General features: G+C 33.6%; 1 protein-coding gene across 9 annotated transcripts in view; it reads left to right on the top strand.

Moving 5' to 3' along the window:
- KANSL1L (KAT8 regulatory NSL complex subunit 1 like) overlaps nt 1-20,289 on the top strand; it is a 157,057-nt gene that overhangs the window by 42,902 nt on the left and 93,866 nt on the right. For all 9 annotated transcript variants that reach the window (XM_057550809.1, XM_057550808.1, XM_057550807.1 and 6 more), the window contains exon 3: nt 2,765-2,906. In XM_057550809.1, the coding sequence (XP_057406792.1) occupies nt 2,765-2,906 (142 nt within the window). The remainder of the gene's footprint in view (nt 1-2,764; nt 2,907-20,289) is intronic.

The raw sequence follows: 20,289 nt of genomic DNA, 5'->3' as shown, positions 1-20,289 counted from the left end.
TACTTATCTGTAACATGTTTACAACCATAGTTATTTTTTAGAAAGACATTTTTTCAAGCAAGAGAACATTTTTGATGGAAAAGATTGGTTACCATTTTTAAGCATAGCAAACAGATTTTACTCCTGTTAAAATGTAGAATAAGGTATCCTTTACAGAAAATTCATTTCACTTATTACAAAGCCCCAGTATTATTTAGTTTACTTAAATTAAATCTGATATTACTACTTTTTCTATGTTAGGATAATTTAATGTCACATATGAACATAAAAATGATTTTTGTAAAATTAGTTTCAGTATCAGTATTTTTACTAGAAGTACAATAACATTAACTCCATAAACTTTTATTTTTCTCTGTTTCCATGAGCTAATAATCAGTTTGACAACCCAGCAAAGTTGCATGTTATAGGGAAGTTTTCTGACTGGAGCAAAATTTAATGAAACAATGTTTAAGGTCATCTTTGATTTCCGCATGCTTACTTCAACATCACGCTTCTTCAAGTCCTATCTACTTTAAAGTCAACCTTGAGTCCATCCTCTTATCTTTGTCTCTTCTTTATCTCCCACCCCATTTCCAGTCCAGGCCATTTTCATCTTTTATTCATTGTTTTAGTCACAGTAAGCTCTAGAGTAACACATTAACCTTCTAATCTCAGTAATTTTGCACAGCAAAGGTTTACTGTGGCTTACGTAAAGTCCAGTGTGGTTTGAGCTGTGATCCTCTTCCATCTTGTAGCTATAATATCTGCACAGTGGCTTTGAAGTTGGCCAGGTGGACTAGAAATGACTTTATCACTTTTGATCACAACCTGTTGGTCAGAGCTAGTTACATGGCTCCAACTTAAGTGCAATGCAGGCTGGGAAATGTAGGATAGCACATGAAATATTTAGAGACCACAATTATCTGTACCACATTTAGATTATTATAGTTGCATCCTAATTGGTTTCCTTATTTACTCTCATGTTCCACTACAATGCTTTCTCTACCTAGTAGCTAGAGTGCTTGGAAAAAAAAAATTTTGTTACTATCTCGCCAGTAACTTCCTTTTTGCATAAAATCCAACACTTTGCCCTTACCTGTGCAACTACTGCATGATATGGTCCTTGCCTTCTTCACCAATTTCATGATTGGCAGTTAGTGTTATTATCTGTGAATAGTGTATTTTGAATAGGCATTTTTTATTTTGTCCATAGTTATGAAAATGTGATTTAAAATAGTGTCACATTTACAAAATCACAATAATAACTATAAACTGAATAATAATACCAAGAGAAGTCCTAATTTATATGGCAGTCTCTGCAGTCACATTGTATGTAATTAGAATCTGAAGAAAAAAAAAGCCTTTTGAGAACATTGACATAAAATCTGTTATAATGAATAAATTCTGTGTAGTAGAGTTACAATAATTCTGTTTCTCTGACAACAAATGATCTCTTAGCATAAATGTTTTCTTTGGCTAAAGTTTACATGAAAGATATTTCATTATGGTTAAGTGTGTAAAAATTAATAAAGTTTATTTTTTAGAGCAGGTTTAGGTTTACAACAAAATTGAGTGGAAAATACAGAGTTCCTGTATATCCCCTGTCCCTACACAGATATGACTTCCCCCACTATCAACATACTGCACAAAGGTAGTGAATTTGTAACAATCTATGAACCTACATTGACACATCATTATCACTCAAAGTCCATAGTTTACATTAGGTAAGGTTCACTTTCAGCGTTGTGCATTCTATGGGTTTTGACAATAAATGCAATTTTTAAACAAGTTTTTCATGAAGTTTGTGTTTTGCCATTAAGTAGTTACTTCCCTTCAGTTGTACTTTCAGTTTCTTCTGTTATGCCTTCTTCAATTTCTTCCTTGGCAGTATGAAGCTCCTAATTAATTATCCCAAACACCACACACACACAAACTCTCTCTCTCTCTCTCTCTCTCTTTCTCTCTGTCTCTCTCTCCCTCTCCTTCCCCCCTCACTCTAAGTGATTGTTTTCTAGTTGGAGTGGTTGAAATATTTTCTTAAGGTAATTAATTTGTAATCTCACAAACTGTGGATTAGAGCAGTGCCCTTGCCAAAAGATAGAGGGGCTAATTAATATTCAACCCTTATTTTCAAATATGCATGAAAGAAAGGCTGTATATAAATTCTTTCTCATCTCTGAGCTGTGAATCCTAGGAATAAAGTTTTTAACAAGCTGTTTATCTTAATAAACATCTCAGGATTTATGTATTTGATATGTTTATTTGAAATGTAGCAGAGCATTCTTATTCTTGATAATTTTTGACATTAAAAAATTGATTCCTGTTCTAGCAAATGAAAATTACATTTAGTAAAATTGAGTACTCTATGGTTTGTTACATGGATTTAGATCTAGCACAGTTCAAATGACTTGTCCTATACTTGACATCTACTTACATATAAAAGGCTCATGTAACAGTTTTTACATGGTGTTAGTATTGTCATTCTTGTTTCTTTTCCTTTGCTGGCTTACTTCTGTTTCAGCCCTTGACCATTAATAAAGTATTAAATAGCAAGGAGATTATCCTACTGCGTACACAATATTGAATAAAAACAGGTGTTTGTGTGATAGAAAGATAAGGAAATCAAATCTTTGAGAAGTTGATATACCATTCTTCTTTCATATAATTAGATGTTTTATAAAGTAATTTGGGATTGTATGACAAGAGTCAAGGAAGCTATTAAGCAATCTCTGTGAAAACTTGATTGTCTTTGTGCTTTGACTAACTGTGTTTGTCTTGTTCACAGTAACTGTAGTACTGAATGGAAGTGGCTTGTAGACAGAGCAAGAGTTGGCAGCCGTTGGACGTGGCTTCAAGCCCAGATTTCAGAGCTCGAATACAAAATCCAACAACTAACGGATGTTCACAGGCAGATTCGTGCCTCCAAGGTATTGTGTGTGCTCTTCTATTTAAAAAAATATTATTAGTTTTAGTTTCTTCTCATCTCTCCACGCAAAATAATTGTTATTAGGCTTTATAAAAATGTAGTTAATGTTAAGATTTTTGATGTATTAATTCTGTAAGTTGAAACTATTTTTGTAACTTATCACAAACATTTTATCATATTGAGCAGTTAAGAATTTCTTTATTGGATTCCAGTTAATAGAAATGATAAACATTTTTTATAAACCTCTGCTTTGTTGGCATTTATTTTAACATATGTGAGAAATTCTGAGTGTATCTTATTGGAATCTCTTTAGAGTTTTTTGTTTGTTTTAAGAAAAATTATAAACACATAAAAATGTTCTAGAAAGAAATATAATGAATACCTGTGTACCCACCCCCAAATTTATCAAATATTAAATTTTTACTAGTTTGGGTTTAGTTTTTAGAATAATAAAGCATTACCTTACAATTGAAGTACTTGTATAATCCTTCCTGAGCCCATTTCCTTTCCCTATGCCACTGATTCCAACATATTTTAAAAGATTTTTATTTTATATTGGTGTATAGTTGATTAACAATGCTGTGTTAGTTTCAGGTGTACAACAAAGTGATTCAGCTATATATATACATGTATCTATTCTTTTTCAAATTCTTTTCCCGTTTAGGTTATTACAGAGTATTAAGTAGAGTTCCCTGTGAGTCTGTTTCTGTTTTGTAAATAGGTTTATTTGTATCATTTTTTTTTTAGATTCCTCATATAAACGATATCATAGGATGTTTGTCTTTCTCTGTCTGACTTACTTCACTTAGTATGGTAATCTCCAAGTCCATCCATGTTGCTGCAAATGGCATTATTTCATTCTTTTTAATGGCTGAGTAATATTCCATCATATATATGTTCCACATCTTCTTTATCCATTCCTCTGTTGGTGGACATTTTGGTTGCTTCCATGTCTTGGCCATTGTAAACAGTGCTGCAATGAACACTGGGGTGCATGTGTACTTTTGGATTATGGTTTTCTCCAGATATATGCCCAGGAGTGTGATTGCTGGATCATATGGTAGTTCTATTTTTAGTTTTTTAAGGAACCTCCATGCTGTTCCGTGAAGTTTATGTTTGTTCTTATTGCCATTTTGTTGTTTTGGATTTGTTTTTGTAGGTGTTTTCTCTTCCCTTCATCTTTTTTTCTCTTCTCTTGCCATTTAATGACTAACTTTAGTGTTGTGTTTGGATTTGTTTTTCTTTTTTCCGTGTGTATCTTGTAGATTTTCAGTTTGCAATTCCCATGAGATTTTGATATAGCAGTCTGTATATAAACAAGATTGTTTTAAGTTGCTGGTCTTTTAATTTCAAATGCATTTCCAATATCCTGCATTTGTGCTCTCCTCTTACAGTTGCTGGTTTTGATTTGTGTGCAGGTAATTTCCTACCTTTACTGTATGTTTGCCTTTATCAGTAAGCTTTTCCATTCGTAATTTTCTTGTTCGTAGTTGCAGCCTTTTCTTTTCCACTTAGAGAAATTCCTTTACCATTTGTTGCAAAGCTGACCTGGTGGTACTGAATTCTTTTAGCTTTTGCTTATCTGTAAAGCTTTTGATTTCTTCATTGAATCTGAATGAGAGCCTTGCTGGGTAGAGTATTCTGAGTTGCAGGTTCTTCCCTTCATCACTTTAAATATACCATTCCACTCCCTTCTGGCCTGCAGAGTTTCTGCTGAGAAATCAGCTGATAACCTTATGGGAGTTTCCTTGTAAGTTATTTGTTGCTTTTCCCTTATTGCTTTTAATATTTTTTCTTTGTCTTTAATTTTTGTCAATTTGATTACTATGTGTCTCAGCATAGTAAGATGCATGTGGAGAGCTTAAAACAGTGAAGAGAAGCATTTTCAGCATTTTCCTCCTTGGGACTCTCTGTGCTTCCTGGACTTGGGTGACGCTTTCCTTTCCCATGTTAGGGAAGTCCTCTTTTCTTTTCGTTCTTTTTTTTTAAATTCTGTTCTGCAGCAGTGATTTCCACCATCTGTCTTCCAGTTCACTTATATGTTCTTCCACCTCACTTATTCTGCTATTGATTCCTTCTAGTGTATTTTTCATGTCATTTATTGTATTGTTCATCTCTGTTTGTTTGTTCTTTAGTTCTTCTAGGTCTTTGTTAAACATTTCTTGTATCTTCTCGATCTTTGCCTCCATCCTTTTTCCAAGATCCTGGATCGTCTTCATTATCATTATTCTGAACTTTTTTTCCAGAAGGTTGCTTATCTCCACTTCACTCAGTTGTTTTTTCTGGGGTTTTATGTTGTTCCTTCATCTGAGACATAATCCTCTGCCGTCTCATTTTGTGTAACTTTCTGTGATTGCGGTTTCCATTCTTCAGGCTGCAGGTTTGTAGTTCTTCTTGCTTCTTCTGTCTGCTCCCTCGTGGATGAGGCTGTCTAAGAAGCTTGTGGAGGCTTCCTGATGGAAAAGACTGGTAGCTGCCCACTGGTGGATGGAGCTGGGTCTTGTCCCTCTGGTGGGCAGGGCTGTGTCAGGGGGTGTGTTTATTGGGCAGCTGTTTACTCAGGAAGACTTTAAGCAGCCTGTCTGCTGATGGGTGGAGCTGTGTCCCATCCTGTTGGTTGTTTGGCCTGAGGCATCCCAGAACTGGAGCCTCCAGGCTGTTGGGTAGGTCCAGGTCTTGGTGAGAAAATTGTGGCCTCCAAAAGGGCTCATGTCAATGAGTACTCCCCAAAACTGCTGCCGCCAGCATCCTTATCACTGCAGTGAGCCACAGCTGCTCCCCACCTCCGCAGGAGACCCTCCAATACTAGCAGGTAAGTCTGGCCCAGTCTCTTATGAAGTCACCACTTTTTTCCCCTGGGTCCTAGTGTGCTTGAGGCCCTGTGTGTACCCTCCAAGAGTAGAGTTTCTGTTTCCCCGTCCTGTGGAATTTCTATGATCAAACCCTGCTGGCATTCAAAGCCAGATTCTCTGGGGGATCCTCCTCCTGTTGCCAGACCGCCAGGCTGGGGAGCTAGATGTGGGGCTCAGAACTTTCACTCCTGTGGGAGAACTTCTGTGGTATAATTATTTTCCGGTTTGTGGGTAGCCCACCTGGTGTGTATGGGATTTGATTTTATCATGATTGCTCCCCTCCTACTGTCTCCTTGTGGCTTCTTTGTCTTTGGATGTAGGGTATCTATTTTGATAGGTTCCAGCATTTTTTTGTCAGTGGTTGTTCAGTAGTTAATTGTGATTTTGGTGTTTCCATAAGAAGGGGTGAGCTCAGATCCTTCTACTCCGCCGTCTTGTCTTCTCCTCCTCCCTGACTCCAACATGTATTGATAGGTACTATTTTTATGAATATTTATTGGCCCATAGGTATTTATCTGTATCTATAAATAAAATTTGTTTTTCATGCTTTTAAAGTCTATATAAGTGATATTTATACTACAAACTCTTTTGCAACTTGCTTGTATTTGCTCAGCATAATTCTTATACATATTTATACTTCCTGTATGACATTTAATTCTATGAATGGAATGGAATTTTATAAATACAATGGATGTTTATCTCTTCTCCTATTTTCTATTAATAGACATGTACATTGTTTCAGTCTTTATACCAGTAAAAACAATACATCAGTGACTGTCTTTTATGTGTTTTTTGGTAAACCTCTGGAGAGCTTTTCTTGGGTATATGCCTAAAAGTGGAAATGCTTGATCTTAGGCATGGCTGTATATGCTTTCCTATACCACTTATGTGATTGGGTAATCAGTATTCCCAGTGGCAGTGCGTGAGAGCTCCTGGTTTTCCACATTCTTGTGAACTTTTTGAATTTTTTGGTCTCTTAATTTTTGCAGTATAATAAGAGTGAAATATTATTACTGTTTTAATTTAATTGTTCCCAAATATAATGAGATTGGGCCTCAGTGTAATTAACCATCAAATTTTGTCTAAGAATTAACTTATCTTTTTTACTCTTTAATCAAAGGTTGGGGGTAGTGGTGATGGTGGTGTGTGCATGTGAATTCATTTAAAATATTTGTTACTATTCTTGGTCAGCTATAAATATTACAAGTCTCTCATGTTGTAACTTGTCTTTTCATTTTTTTTTTTTTTGGTGTATCTATTTTTGAACAGAGATTTTAATCTTAATATAACTATATGGATTAATGTTGTTCTCTATGGGCTGTGTTTTTCTGTCTTGTATAAGAAATCATACCCCTGGTATTTATCTCTGTATTTGTTGTGAGGTAATAACCTAAATATCTCTTTTCAATATGGATAGTCATTCCAGCACCTCTTTATAAATTGTAGTAGTTCATCCTCACCTTCTGGTTTAAAATATCACTTTTGTCATATATTGAGTTTTCATATACGTGTAAATTTGTTACTTGACTTACTAATCTATATATCTATCTTGATTATATAGTTTTACAATAAGTCTGCTTTTAATACAAAAGTCCCCATATATTGTTTTTTAAAAATGTTCAAAAATTTTGTGTCTGTTTTATTAGTCTTTTTATCCAAGAGCAAATTTGGGGGTTTATTGTTCTTCCTTTATCTCTATGTTTTCTTATGCATTATTGTTTGCTCTTTTATTTTTTGTTTCGTTTTCAGTGGGTTTGCTTTATTGTTGCTATTGTTGTTTTAGGTTCTTGATCTTATAACTTTTTTTATATTAATTCATGTTTATATACACATTTTTACATCTGTATGCATATATACGTATATATATAAAATCTGGCATATGCATACTAGTATGTGTATATATATATATATATATATATATATATATATATATATATATATATAATAGTACAATATACCCTTGTAGCTTATTTATTTTATACATAGTAGTTTCTGTCTTAATCTGCTACCCCTGTCTTGCCCTCCTCTTTTCACTAGTTTGTTTTCTATATTTGTGAGTCTGGTTTTTTTGTTTGTTTGTTATATTCACTAGTTTGTTTTATTTTTTAGATTCCACATATAAGTGATATCAAACAGTATTTGTCTTTCTCTGTGTGACTTATTTCACTTAGTCTAACACCCTCCAAGTCCATCCGTGTTGTTGCAAGTGGCAAAATTTTATTCTGTTTTATGGATAAGTAGCATTCCATTGTGTGTTTGTGTATGTGTGTGTGTGTGTGTATCTAACATCTTTTTTATCCATTCATCTGTTGATGGACACTTAGTTTGCTTCCATATCTTGGCAATTGTAAACAATGCTGCTATGAACATTGGGGTGTATGTATCTTTTTGAATTAATTTTTTTTTTCAGATATATACCCAGGAGTGGAATTCCTGGGTCATATGGTAGTTCTATTTTTAGTTTTTTGAGAAACCTTCATACTGTTTTCCACAGTGGCTGCACCAAAAATACATACATATACATTCCCACCAAAAATGTACGAGGGTTCCCTTTTCTCCACATCCTTGCCAACATTTATTATTTGTGTTCTTTTTGATGATGGCCATTCTGACAGGTGTGAGGTGATATCTCATTGTGGTTTTAATTTACATTCTCTGATGATTAACAGTGTTGAACATTTCTTCATGTGCCTATTGGCCATATGTAAGTCTTCTTTGGAAAATTTTCTCTTTAGGTCTTCTGCCCATTTTTTGATTGGGTTGTTTGGGTTTTTTTGCTGTTGAGTTGTATGAGGTGTTTATAAATTTTGGATATTAACCCCTTACTGATCATATCATTTGCAAATATTTTCTCCCATTCAGTTGGTTGTCTTTTCATTTTGTTGATGGTTCCCTTTGCTGTACAAAAGACTGTAAGTTTAATTAGGTCCTATTTGTTTATTTTTGCTTTTATTTCCTTTGCTTTTGGAGACAGATCCAAAAAAATATTGCTACAATTTATTTCAAAGGGTGTTTTGCCTATGTTTTCTTCTAGGAGTTTTATGGTTTCCAGTCTTACATTTAAGTCTTTAATCCATTTTGAGTTTATTTTTGTATATGATGTTAGAGAATTTTCTAATATCATTCTTTTACATGTAGCTGTCTAGTTTTCCCAGTACCACTTAATAAAGAGCCTGTCTTTTCTCCATTGTATATTTTTGCCTCCTTTTTTATAGATTAATTGACCATAACTGCATGTATTTATTTCTGGGCTCTCTATTCTATTCCATTGATCTATGTGTCTATTTTTGTGCCAGTACCATACTGTTTTGATTACTGTAGCTTTGTAGTATAGTCTGAAGTCAGGGCGTGTCATTCCTCTAGCTCTGTTCCTCTTTTTCAAGATTGTTTTGGCTATTTGGGGTCTTTTCTGTTTCCATACAAATTTTAAAAGTTTTCATTCTAGTTCTGTGAAAAATGCCCTTGGTATTGTATTTTGATAGGGATTGCATTGAATCTGTAGATTGTCCTGGATAGTATGGTCATTTTAACAATATTAATTCTTCTTCTTCTTCTTTTCTTTTTTTTTTTTTTTTTTTTGGCTGCACTGCATGGCATGCAGGATCTTAGTTCCCTGACCAGGGTTTGAACCTGTGTCCCCTGCAGTGGGAGTGCAGATTCTTAATCTTAACCACTGGACTGCCAGAGAAATCCCACAATATTAATTCTTCTAATCCATAAACACCATATATCTTTACATCTCTTTGTATTGTCTTCAGTTTCTTTCATCAGCATCTTATGCTTTTCCAAGTACACCTCTTTTAACTCCTTAGGTAAATTTATTCCTAGGTATTTTATTCTTTTTGATGTGATTGTAATTGGGATTGTTTCCTTGATTTCTTTTTCTACTAGTTTGTTGTTAGTGTAGAGAAATGGAACAGATTTCTGTATATTAATTTTATATCCTACAACTTGACTGAATTCATTGATGAGCTCTGGTGGTTTTTTCATGATATCTATGGGATTTTCTTAGTATCATGTCAACTGCAAACAGTGATAGTTTTACGCTTCCTTTCCAGTTTGGATTCCTTTTATTTCTTTTTCTTTCCTGCTTGCTATGGCTAGGACTTCCATACCCTGCTGAATAAAAGTGGCAAGAGTGGGCGTCTTTGTCTTTCTCCTGATCTTAGAGGAAATGCTTTCAGCTTTTCACCACTGAGTGTGATGGGTTTGTCATATATGGCCTTTATTATGTTCAGGTATGTTCCCTCTATGCCCACTTTCTAGAGAGTATCATAAATGGATGTTGAATTTTGTTAAAAGCTTCTTCTGCATCTATTGAGATGACATTTGGTTTTTATTCTTCAATTTGTTAATGTGGTGTTTCACATTGATTGATTTGCATATGTTGAAAATCCTTGCAAAAATCTTGAGAAAAATCCCACTCGATCATGGTATATGATCCTTTTAATGTATCTTTGGATTTGGTTTCCTAATATTTTGTTGAGGATTTTGGTATCTATGTTCATTAGTGATATTGGCCTGTAATTTTCTTTTTCTTGTGATATCTTTGTCTGGTTTTGGTATCAGGGTGATGCTGGCCATGTAGAATGAGTTTAAAAGTGTTCCTTTCTCTACAATTTTTTGGAATTGTTTGAGAAGAATAGGTGTTAACTCTTTTCTAAATGGTTGGTTTAATTCACCTGTAAAGCCATCTGGTCTTGGACTTTTGCTTGTTGGGCACTTTTTTTTTTTAATTACTGATTCAGTATCATTACTGGTTATTGGTCTGTTCATATTTCCCGTTTCTTCCTGGTTCAGTCTTGGGAGATTGTACCTTTCTAAGAAGTTTTTTCATTTCTTCTAGGTTGTCCACTATATTTGTATATAGTTGTTTATTGTAGTCTCTTACGATCGTTTGTATTTATGTGTTCTTGGTTGTAACTTCTCCTTTTTCTTTTCTGATTTTCCTGATTTAGGCCCTCTTTTTTTCTTGATGAGTATGGTTAACAGTTTATCAATTTTATCTTTTCAAATAACCATCTCTTTGTTTCATTGATCTTTTCTATTTTTGTTTTTGTATTTATTTCATTTATGTCTGCCCTGCTCTTTGTGATTTCTTTCCTTCTACTAAGTTTTGGTTTTCTTTGTTCTTTTCTTACCTCTTTTAGGTGTGAGGTTAGGTTGTTTATTGGAAATTTTTCTTGTTTTATTAGGTAAGCTTGTATAGCTATGAACTTGTCTCTTAGAACTGCTTCTGCTGATCCCTTAGATTTTGGATCATTGTATTTTTGTTTTCATTTGTCTCCAGGTATTTTTTTTTTATTTCTTCAGTGATCCAGTGGTTGTTTAGTATCCTATTGTTTAGCTTCCATGTGTTTGTGTTTTTTTTCTTGATTTATAGTCTTATTGCATTGTGGTCGGGAAAGATGCTTCATATGATTTCAATTTTCTTAAATTTACCATGGTTTGTTTTGTGGCCTAGCATGTTATCTATCCTGGAGAATGTTCCATGTGCACTTGAAAATAATGTGTATTCTGTTGCTTTTGGATAGAATGTTCTGTCTGTCTGTCTGTCTGTCTATCTATCTATCTATCTATATTAAGTTTCTCTCGTCTAATATGTCATTTAAGGCTAGTGTTTCCTTATTGGTTTTCTGTCTTTATGATTCATCCATTTATATAAGTGGGATGTTAAAGTGTCCTACTATTATTGTGTTACTATTGAGGTCTCCCTTTATGTTTGTTAGTATTTGCTTTACGTATTTAGGTGCTACTATTTTGGGTGCATATATATTTACAATTGTTATATCTTCTTCTTGGATTGATCCCTTGATCATTATGTAATGTCCTTCTTTGTCTCTTGTAACAGTCTTTATTTTAAAGTCTATTTTGTCTGATATAAGTATTACTACCCCAGCTTTTTTTGATGTCCAGTTGTATAGAATACTTTTTTCTATCCCCTCACTTTCAGTATGTGTGTGTCTTTACATCTGAAGTGAGTGTCTTTTAGACAGCATATATACAGGTCTTCTTTTTGTATCCATTCAGCCACTCTGTGTCTTTTAATTGGCCTTATAACTCTTATTTTCAACTCATATTTAAGTATTACTTTGAGTGCATAGCATGTATTTAATTCTCTCATTGTTCTGTTTTTAATGTGTTTTAATTTCCAATGTGATTACCTTTTTAACCTGAGTTATTTAAAAATACATCTTTATGTTCCTGAACTCATGAGTCCTTTTATTTTTTTTTGGTATTTTGTCATTTAAGTGCATTGTAATCTGTGAACTGATTACCTTGTATGGATTTCATTCTTCGTGACCAACTACTAATCAAATTTTGTAAATGCTCAATGTGTAGTAGAGATAATGTATATTCTTTATTTGTTGATTATAGAATTCTCTATTAAACTGGTTGACTTTGTTGTATACATCTGCTATATCTTTATATATCTAGATCTTTCAATTCTAATATACATATTTGATATATATTTATTAATATTTGTCATCATTTTGAATTTTTCAGTTTCTCCTAGTAATTCTGTCAGTTTTTGCTTCTTACACTTTGAAATACTAATGCTATTTGGTAGATACAATTTTTTTTTCTTCCAAGTGTTTGTTGTATAAGGTACATTTAGCTAGGTTTTTAAAATCCACTCTTGAGTAGTTTTATTTTTGATTTTCTTTTATTTTCCTCTCTTTGTGTTTTGTTTTTCACTTGTCTTTCGTTGGATTGATGGAACTTGCTTTATTCCTTTCTTCTCTCTCTGCTCTTCTGAAAGCTATACATTATAGTCTTATTCTTTGTCATTACTCCTAGTTTGTAACATACTTCCTTAAGAGCAAATAATTCTAACAATGACTAAAAGTACTCAGTATTTTTATATTCTTTTTTTCTTAAGATATGGATCTTAATGCTATTTAACTCTGCATTATATATCTCTGCTTCAATCTAGTTACGTATTTTACAGTCAGTAATTAATTACATTTCTAACAGATTTCATTAAAAATATGCTCACTATTTTTTTGTATTCTGTCTATAAAATTAGGTTACAGAGTAAGCTTCTGTAACAAAGTAACTCACAAATATAATGGCTTTATAAAGATACGTAATGCTTCAAAAATAAAGAGTGAGTACATGCTGGTAGAGCAACTTGGTTGAACAGGGTCATTCAGGGACTCAGGTTCCTTCTGTCTTGCTTCTTTGACATACTCTGAGGTGTGTTGACTGCACTGTTGAACAGGGTTGTAGTCTTCTCATTTGTGCTCTCGGGAAGTGCAAAGAGAAGTGTAGTATAGTTTGCCTTTAAGTTGGATGTGATTTGGAAGTTGCACTACTTTGTTTCACACTCCGTTAGCCCAAACTTAGCCACATGAGTACAGCATGAGTACACTCCATGTGTAGGAGTGAAAGCTGAATAATACTGTCTTTCACTGAGAAGTTGTATGTGTAGCTAAAACTCCAGTAGGGGTGGGGTCTTGAAAAGAAGAGGAAAATGGGTACTGGGAAGAGTATGCAGTATCTGCTACTTTATCTTTTCTCTCTTGGGTTGCTTCTTGCTGAAGTAAATTCTTTAGTATTTTTTTATATTAATCTCTGAACATTTAAACTCTCTTTGTATTTGTATGTCTCAAAATACTTCTATACTACCCTCACTCTTCAATGATATTTTAGGTTGATAGAAAATTCTGATTTGATAGTTATTTTCCTTTAGACCTTTAAAGATAGTATTTCATTGTTTTCTTTATAATGATGAGCAGTTTACTATCAATGTAATTGTTTTTCCTATGTAAGTACTCTGTCCTTTCTAGCTGGTAACTTAAAATTTTTCTTGTTTATTTGATTTTCTACATTTTTTAAACTAACAGGTGTTTAATTATGGATTTATCTTTCTTTATCTTGTTTTCAGAGTACACCTTTTTAACTGTACAATTTGCTGAATTTTGACACATATATAGTTGTGTAAACATCACTATGATCTCCCCTCTTAATTATTGAACTGCTGTTTCCAGGAAAGGACAAAAAGTGCTTATTTTATAGGGAATTTGACAAAAATAAGCTAACTTTCTCACACATGGATTTGCAAGTTCTGTCAGATGTTCATGTTGAGATGTCCTGATAGAGTTAGAAATATGAGATTTGGAGAAGGCAGGTTTATAAGAAGATGCAGATGTAGAAATGGCAATTAAAGCTATGCTATTATATTATAGCAATTTTTTAAATAAAATTTATTCATCTCTCTTTCCTTCCTTGTTTTCTGCCTTTCCTCCTCCTTTCCTTCATTCTTTCCCTTCTTTCCTTTCACACACAGTTATTAGGTGCCTAATATGTGCTTAGGGTATACAATGATGAATAAAACCAACAGAGTTCTTATATTTTTAGGGTTTAGTCTAATGGGGGAAAAATTGAGCAAATGATTACAGAAATAAATACTGTTTTATTTCCCATCAGGGGAAATTTAACACAGAATTTCCCTAGCTTAAGCATATATTGTTTCCCCCAAATTATAGGCTGTTTACTTGGAACTTGAAGTATATTTTCCCATAGAAGTAACAATATAAAGAGTTCTTATGCAATCCCATAAGTCCTATTTAATCTAAAAATTGTTAAATATCTCTTTCTATCTTTTTTTGACTGTTAATGCAATTTTTTATTGAAGTATAGTTGATTTTAGTATTGTGTTAGTTTCAGGTGTACAGCATAGTGATTCAGTATTTTTGCAGATTATATTCCATTACAGATTATTACAAGATATTGGGTATAATTCCCTGTGCTATATAGTAAATCCTTGTTGCTTATCTATTTTATGTATAGTAGTTTGTATCTACTAATCCTATACACCGAATCTGTCCCTCCCCACACCCTCTTCTCTGTGGTAACCATAGGTTTGTTTTCTATGTCTGTGAGTCTGTTTCTGTTTTGTATATACATTCATTTGTATTATTTTTTAGATTCTACATATAAAGGATATCATATATATTTGTCTTTGTCTGACTTCACTAAGCATAATATTCTCTAGATTCATCTACGTTTTTGCAAATGGCAATACTTCATTCTTTTTTATGGCTGAGTAGTATTCCATTGCGTATATATACATATATATATGTATATATACACTGCATCTTCTTTATTCAGTCGTTTGTTGATGGGCTCTTGGGTTGCTTCCGTGTCTTGGCTATTGTAAATAATGCTTCTATGAACATTGGCGTGCATGTATCTTTTAAAATTAGTGGTTTTGCTTTTTATGGATATATACCCAGGAGTGTGATTGTTGGATCATATGGTTACTCTATTTTTAGTCTTTTAAGTAACCTCCATGCTGTTTTCCACAGTGGCTGCACCAATTTAGATTCCCACCAACAGTGTACCGGGGCTCCCTTTTTTCCACATTCTTTCTAACACTTATTTGTTATTTATAGACTTTTTGATGGTAACCATTCTGACAGGTGTGAGGTCATATTTCATTGTGGTTTTGATGGTCATTTCTCTAATAATTAGTGATGTTGAGCATCTTTTCATGTGCCTGTTAGCAATCTTTATGTCTTCTTTGGGAAAATGTCTATTCAAGTCTTCTGCCAATTTTTTGATTGGATTATTTGTTTGATATTGAGCTTTACGAGCTGTGTGTGTGTGTGTGTGTGTATTTATACACACATATATATATTTTATTTAAGTATAGTTGATTTATAATGTGTTAGTTTCAGGTGTACAGCAAAGTGATTCAGTTATACATACATATATATCTAGTTTTTTCAGATTCTTTTTCCTTATAGGTTATTACAAAATATTCAGTATAGTTCCCTGTGCTATACAGTAGGTCCTTGTTGGTTATCTATTTTATATATAGTGGTGTGTATATGTTAATCCTAAACTCTTAATTTATCCTTCCCCCTCTTTCCCCTTTGGTAACCATAAGTTTGTTTTCTATGTCTGCGGGTCTGTTTCTGTTTTGTGTATAAGTTCATTTGTATCATTTTGATGAATGATAATGAAAAAATGCCATCTGCAGCAACATGGATGGACCTAGAGATTCTCATACTAAGTGAAGTAAGCCAAATATCATATGATAGCACTTATATGTGGAATCTAAAAACAAAAAAAATTCTACCTTTGAGAAACTGTATTCTACATGGTGAAACTGTAGACATAATGGAGATAATATTATAAGGTTGATGGTGACTGGTCTGAAACAAAATAGCTGAGAAGGGAAGGAATTAGAGTCCTCAAACCATGTAGTTAGCCTAACCCCACCTAGGGTCTGCACATCCATAAATGTTAGTGAATTTTAAATTCTGTCTATCATGAGTTTATATTCTGGTAGGGGAGATAGAGCATGTAAATATCGTTGATTACAATATAATGCAATATGTGGAATGATATGTGTTTTTAATAAGATATAGATGTGGCATAGAGAGAATGTTTCACTCTGTCATTAGGGGTTTGCAGGTCAGAGAATACACCAGTAAAGAGGTGATGCCTCAGTATGATTTTGGAGGATACATAGTAGTTTGCTTAATGAACCTATGGAGCTGGAAAAGGGATTCCTTAAATTTTGAAGGCATACGACATGATCTGTTTTAGGAATGACAAATTAGTATGTATTCAAAGGAGCAGAAACTTTGAGCTGTGCAGGGATGGGAGAGGAAGCTAGGAAGTCATGAATATTGTTTAATGCTTTGTAAAATTTGGTGGTGATGTCTGTAGGAAGGTAGAAACTTAGACATAGAAACTTAGGCTTACCCATTCTGTCTGTTGGATTTGAGGCAACTGTGTTCAGGAATAGTTTCCTGATGGAAGTTTCCTATTCAGTTACTCTTTCTCCTTTTTAACTGTCTTCACCTGGGCCTTAAGTTGTAGTGATCTCCCAATCTTCTCAAGATCACCAGATAGTTTTCTTTGATGATTTTCTTTGAAAGATGTCACAAGTAGTTTTTATAAAAGCCAGTAGAGTTCTAAGAACAAATCAAGTTTAAAGCAATTTGGAAATTTCCAAGAAAGTGGGTTCCTAGTTGAATTGATAACTAAGTTTTATATTTGAATCTAGGCAGTCTGGTTCATTTTGCTTTGACTTGAGAAAGGGTATTTTAATATTCTCTGTGTTCTAAGCAATGCTTTATACTTGTTGTTCAAACATTTTTTGAAGTTTGATTATATGTTTATATAATATCTATTTGTAATAAATTATTTTAAGGAAATAAATCTTTCCAGCAATAATTTATGTAGCCTTACTTTTTTTCTTGTTTCAGGCTAGATGTGATTCTGGCCCTTTGTTCCCTTAAGAGTCATATTATGTTTATTTTATGGAAGATATCATTATAATTATGCTATCATAATACAATATTTCTTTACTTTGATAGCTTCTGCTTACCTTTCTTAGAAATTAAGATGTTTAATTGCTTATTTATGTGCTGTTTAGTTGAGTTATTATTGTATTGAATAGGGAAAACAACACTTTTTTGCTCTAATACCTTCTTGAGTTATTGTAATTAAAAAATTGAGAAGAGTGGTTTAATGCATTTTAAGTGAGACAGAACTTTTTATTTAATGTATCTTGAAAGGAAAAAAGAAACTTTTCTTCTCAGTTAAATTAGAGATAAGGAAAGGGGAAAGAAATTGAGATGCTCTTTTATAAATAGCCTTTTTAAATAAGTGTTACTTTTGTGTCTCTGGTCGGGAAACACACAGTGTTTTAGTAGTGTAAAATAAGGGACAAATGACCTAAAATGTGTCATTTGCCCCTTCTTTGACACACTCCAGGTGGTCTAAATTTTGCTTAAATTCTTAGAAGAAAGCAGGTATTAGCAACATACCATACCTTGTTCTTGCAACAGCTTTGTCAACACACTACAACTGCCATATTTCTCTTTTTCTCTGCTCCAGCTTTTACTGAGACAACAGCTTCTTCTCACTTTCAGAAAAAAATTTAAAATAGTTTTTCTTTGTTAGAGAGACTGGCTATCCTATATTAAATGATTTCCCCTTTAGATTTCTTTTGTTATCCTATAATAGGGTCTTCCACATCTTAAACTGTACATTTTGTTTTAAAGTTTTCATTTAAGTTTTTGCTTAAAATTAGTTTTGATGACTTTATATAAATAATAAATACGTTGCTTAGGAAACCGTGCACCTCAAATGGGACTTGAACCCATTGGCCGGGACTTGAACCCAGCCAGAACCCAGATTGGGACTTGAACTCACATGCTGGGCCTCGAACCCAGACAGTACGCAGACTGGGACTTGAACCCATGGGCTGGGACTCAAACCTGGCCGGACCCAGATTGGGACTTGAACCCACGATCTTTTCATTGAGAGCACACTTGGTCTCAGGACTTAGTGAACCTCAGGTTCTTGATGTCTCATTGCAGAAAGAATTCAGTGAGAGACAAAGTGATAGGTAAGAAGTGGATTTATTTAGAGAGAAACACACTTCACAGACAGAGTGTGGGGCATCTCAGAAGGCAAGAGTCCCCGAAATACAGCGTGGTTAGTTTTTATGGGCTGGGTAATTTCATAGGCTAATGAGTGGGTGGATTATTCCAACTATTTCAGGGAAAGGGTGAAGATTTCCAGGAATAGGGCCACTGTCCACTTTTTGACCTTTTATGGTTGGCCTCAAAACCGTCATGGCGCTGATGGGTGTGTCATTTAGCATGCTAATGTATTAAAAAGAGCTATGATGAGGCTCAAGGTCCACTGGAAGTCGAATATTCTACCATCCTGGACCTAGCTGGTTCTAACCAGTTTTTGTCATGTCCTATGGCTATGTCATTCTTTTAAGGGTTGTGCCCTTCCCCCTTACCTCCTGTTTCACTGAGGCAATTGTTTATTTTTTCACACTATGTCATCTCTATGAGGACCCTGGGAGTGGAGGTGGGGATCTCTCTAGTGTTATTATCAGGAATAGTTGTCTTCTCTGATCAGCTGATTTGTTTTCATCTTATGCTAAGGTTTTCACTTGTTTCAGTTAACACAACTCATCCTTCTAAAAAAATTTTATGTCTTTGTTATTTACCTTATTTTATCTATCATTAGACTACTTTCTTGATCTTTTAAAGAATTCAGATTAATTTAGTTATAATTAACAAACAAAACTGTATAATATACATCATGGTGACCCAACACATGTATATTCTTTTCCTGATTTTTAAGAAGAGGAATTATTTCTGCCTTGTCTCCAGAGGACTTAATCTTCCCTTTCTTCTCTAGTCTCAGTTATGGCAGAGAAAAATCATGGGCCATTCTTACATTGTGAGAGTTTTGTCCAGGGCAACAGTTTGAGAGAACAAAATAGGTTATGAAGTTGACTATGAGTGTCTCCCCTGTTGAATCTTTAAAATATTATTCTTCAATGAATTAACTATAGCAGGCCTCCTACTTATAAAAAGGTAGTATTCTTATACTACTTTTTTGAAATTCAGAATCAATTTTTGCATAGAAACAATACTGTAAGTAGGGATTATGAAATCAGGGTAATTCACAGAAGCCTGGCCCATAATATAAACTGTAATCAAACCAAATAGAATTATAATTAATTTAATATAGTGAAAACTTATATTCTTTTGTATATAGATACTTGCAAAAAACCTACTAGAGACTTGTACAAATTTTGGGTAGACATTTCAGATACTTTCAAGAGCTTTTGGATTGATGATACTGTCTGTCAAGTCTAATTTAATTTTTAAAATATCAAGTGAAACAGAAACTTCTTTTAAATATATTTATTCAGATTTCTTGACAGCTGTATTTGTGCATTCTATGAAAATAGTCGTTGAGATGGGATCAACAGTTGGGTCCTTTTATCTTTGTAAAAGTTAGTAGCACTGTTACAAGTATAGGTAAAAAAGGAAATGTTACTTTTACCAAGCATCATTTGTAATATATTACTATAAAATAATAAAATGTATGTTTAATACAATATCTGAATATGTTAATTCTAAAGTGATATATTCTCTAAATTACAGTGTAAACTAAGACTACTTATATATGACATATAATCTATAGGTGGTTTCCATCCTATGTATAGTACTTATACATGATATAAGCTAGCCCACAGCAATTATTTAATTTGTCCCATCTTGAAATACTCTATGCTTATATTAATGTTTTAGTCTATTTTTCATTCCAAGAATATAATATTTTAGCCACATTAGGCATTTAATACCTTTCCAACTAGCCTATAGGAACTTATTGACATTTTGCCCCCAAAAAAGTGTGTGTATATATATATATACACACACACACACACACACATACACACACATATATTTAATAATAATATGTATTATTCTTTGCAGGGGGAAGTGTAGTAAAAGGGGTAGGAAGGGAAGAAATTTTATGACGAGAACTGTGAAACCATTAAGATCATATCTGTGCAATCCTTTTTCCCCTTTCTCTCCTGTCTTCATTACTTCTGAGGGACTTCAGGGTGAGGACAGTTGGAGTGAAGAAGCTAGGGAATGTGGGGAAAGTTCAGCAAGCCAGTTGAGGAATGTGTGTGTATGAATGGTAGGCAGGGAGTACAGAGGCAGCTAGATCCCTATTCATTTCTCC

This window comes from Balaenoptera acutorostrata, chromosome 8, assembly GCF_949987535.1.
Source record: "Balaenoptera acutorostrata chromosome 8, mBalAcu1.1, whole genome shotgun sequence".
Taxonomy (NCBI): Eukaryota; Metazoa; Chordata; class Mammalia; order Artiodactyla; family Balaenopteridae; genus Balaenoptera; species Balaenoptera acutorostrata.
Note: the sequence above shows the minus strand (reverse complement) of the source record. Positions and strands in the feature narration are given on the sequence as shown.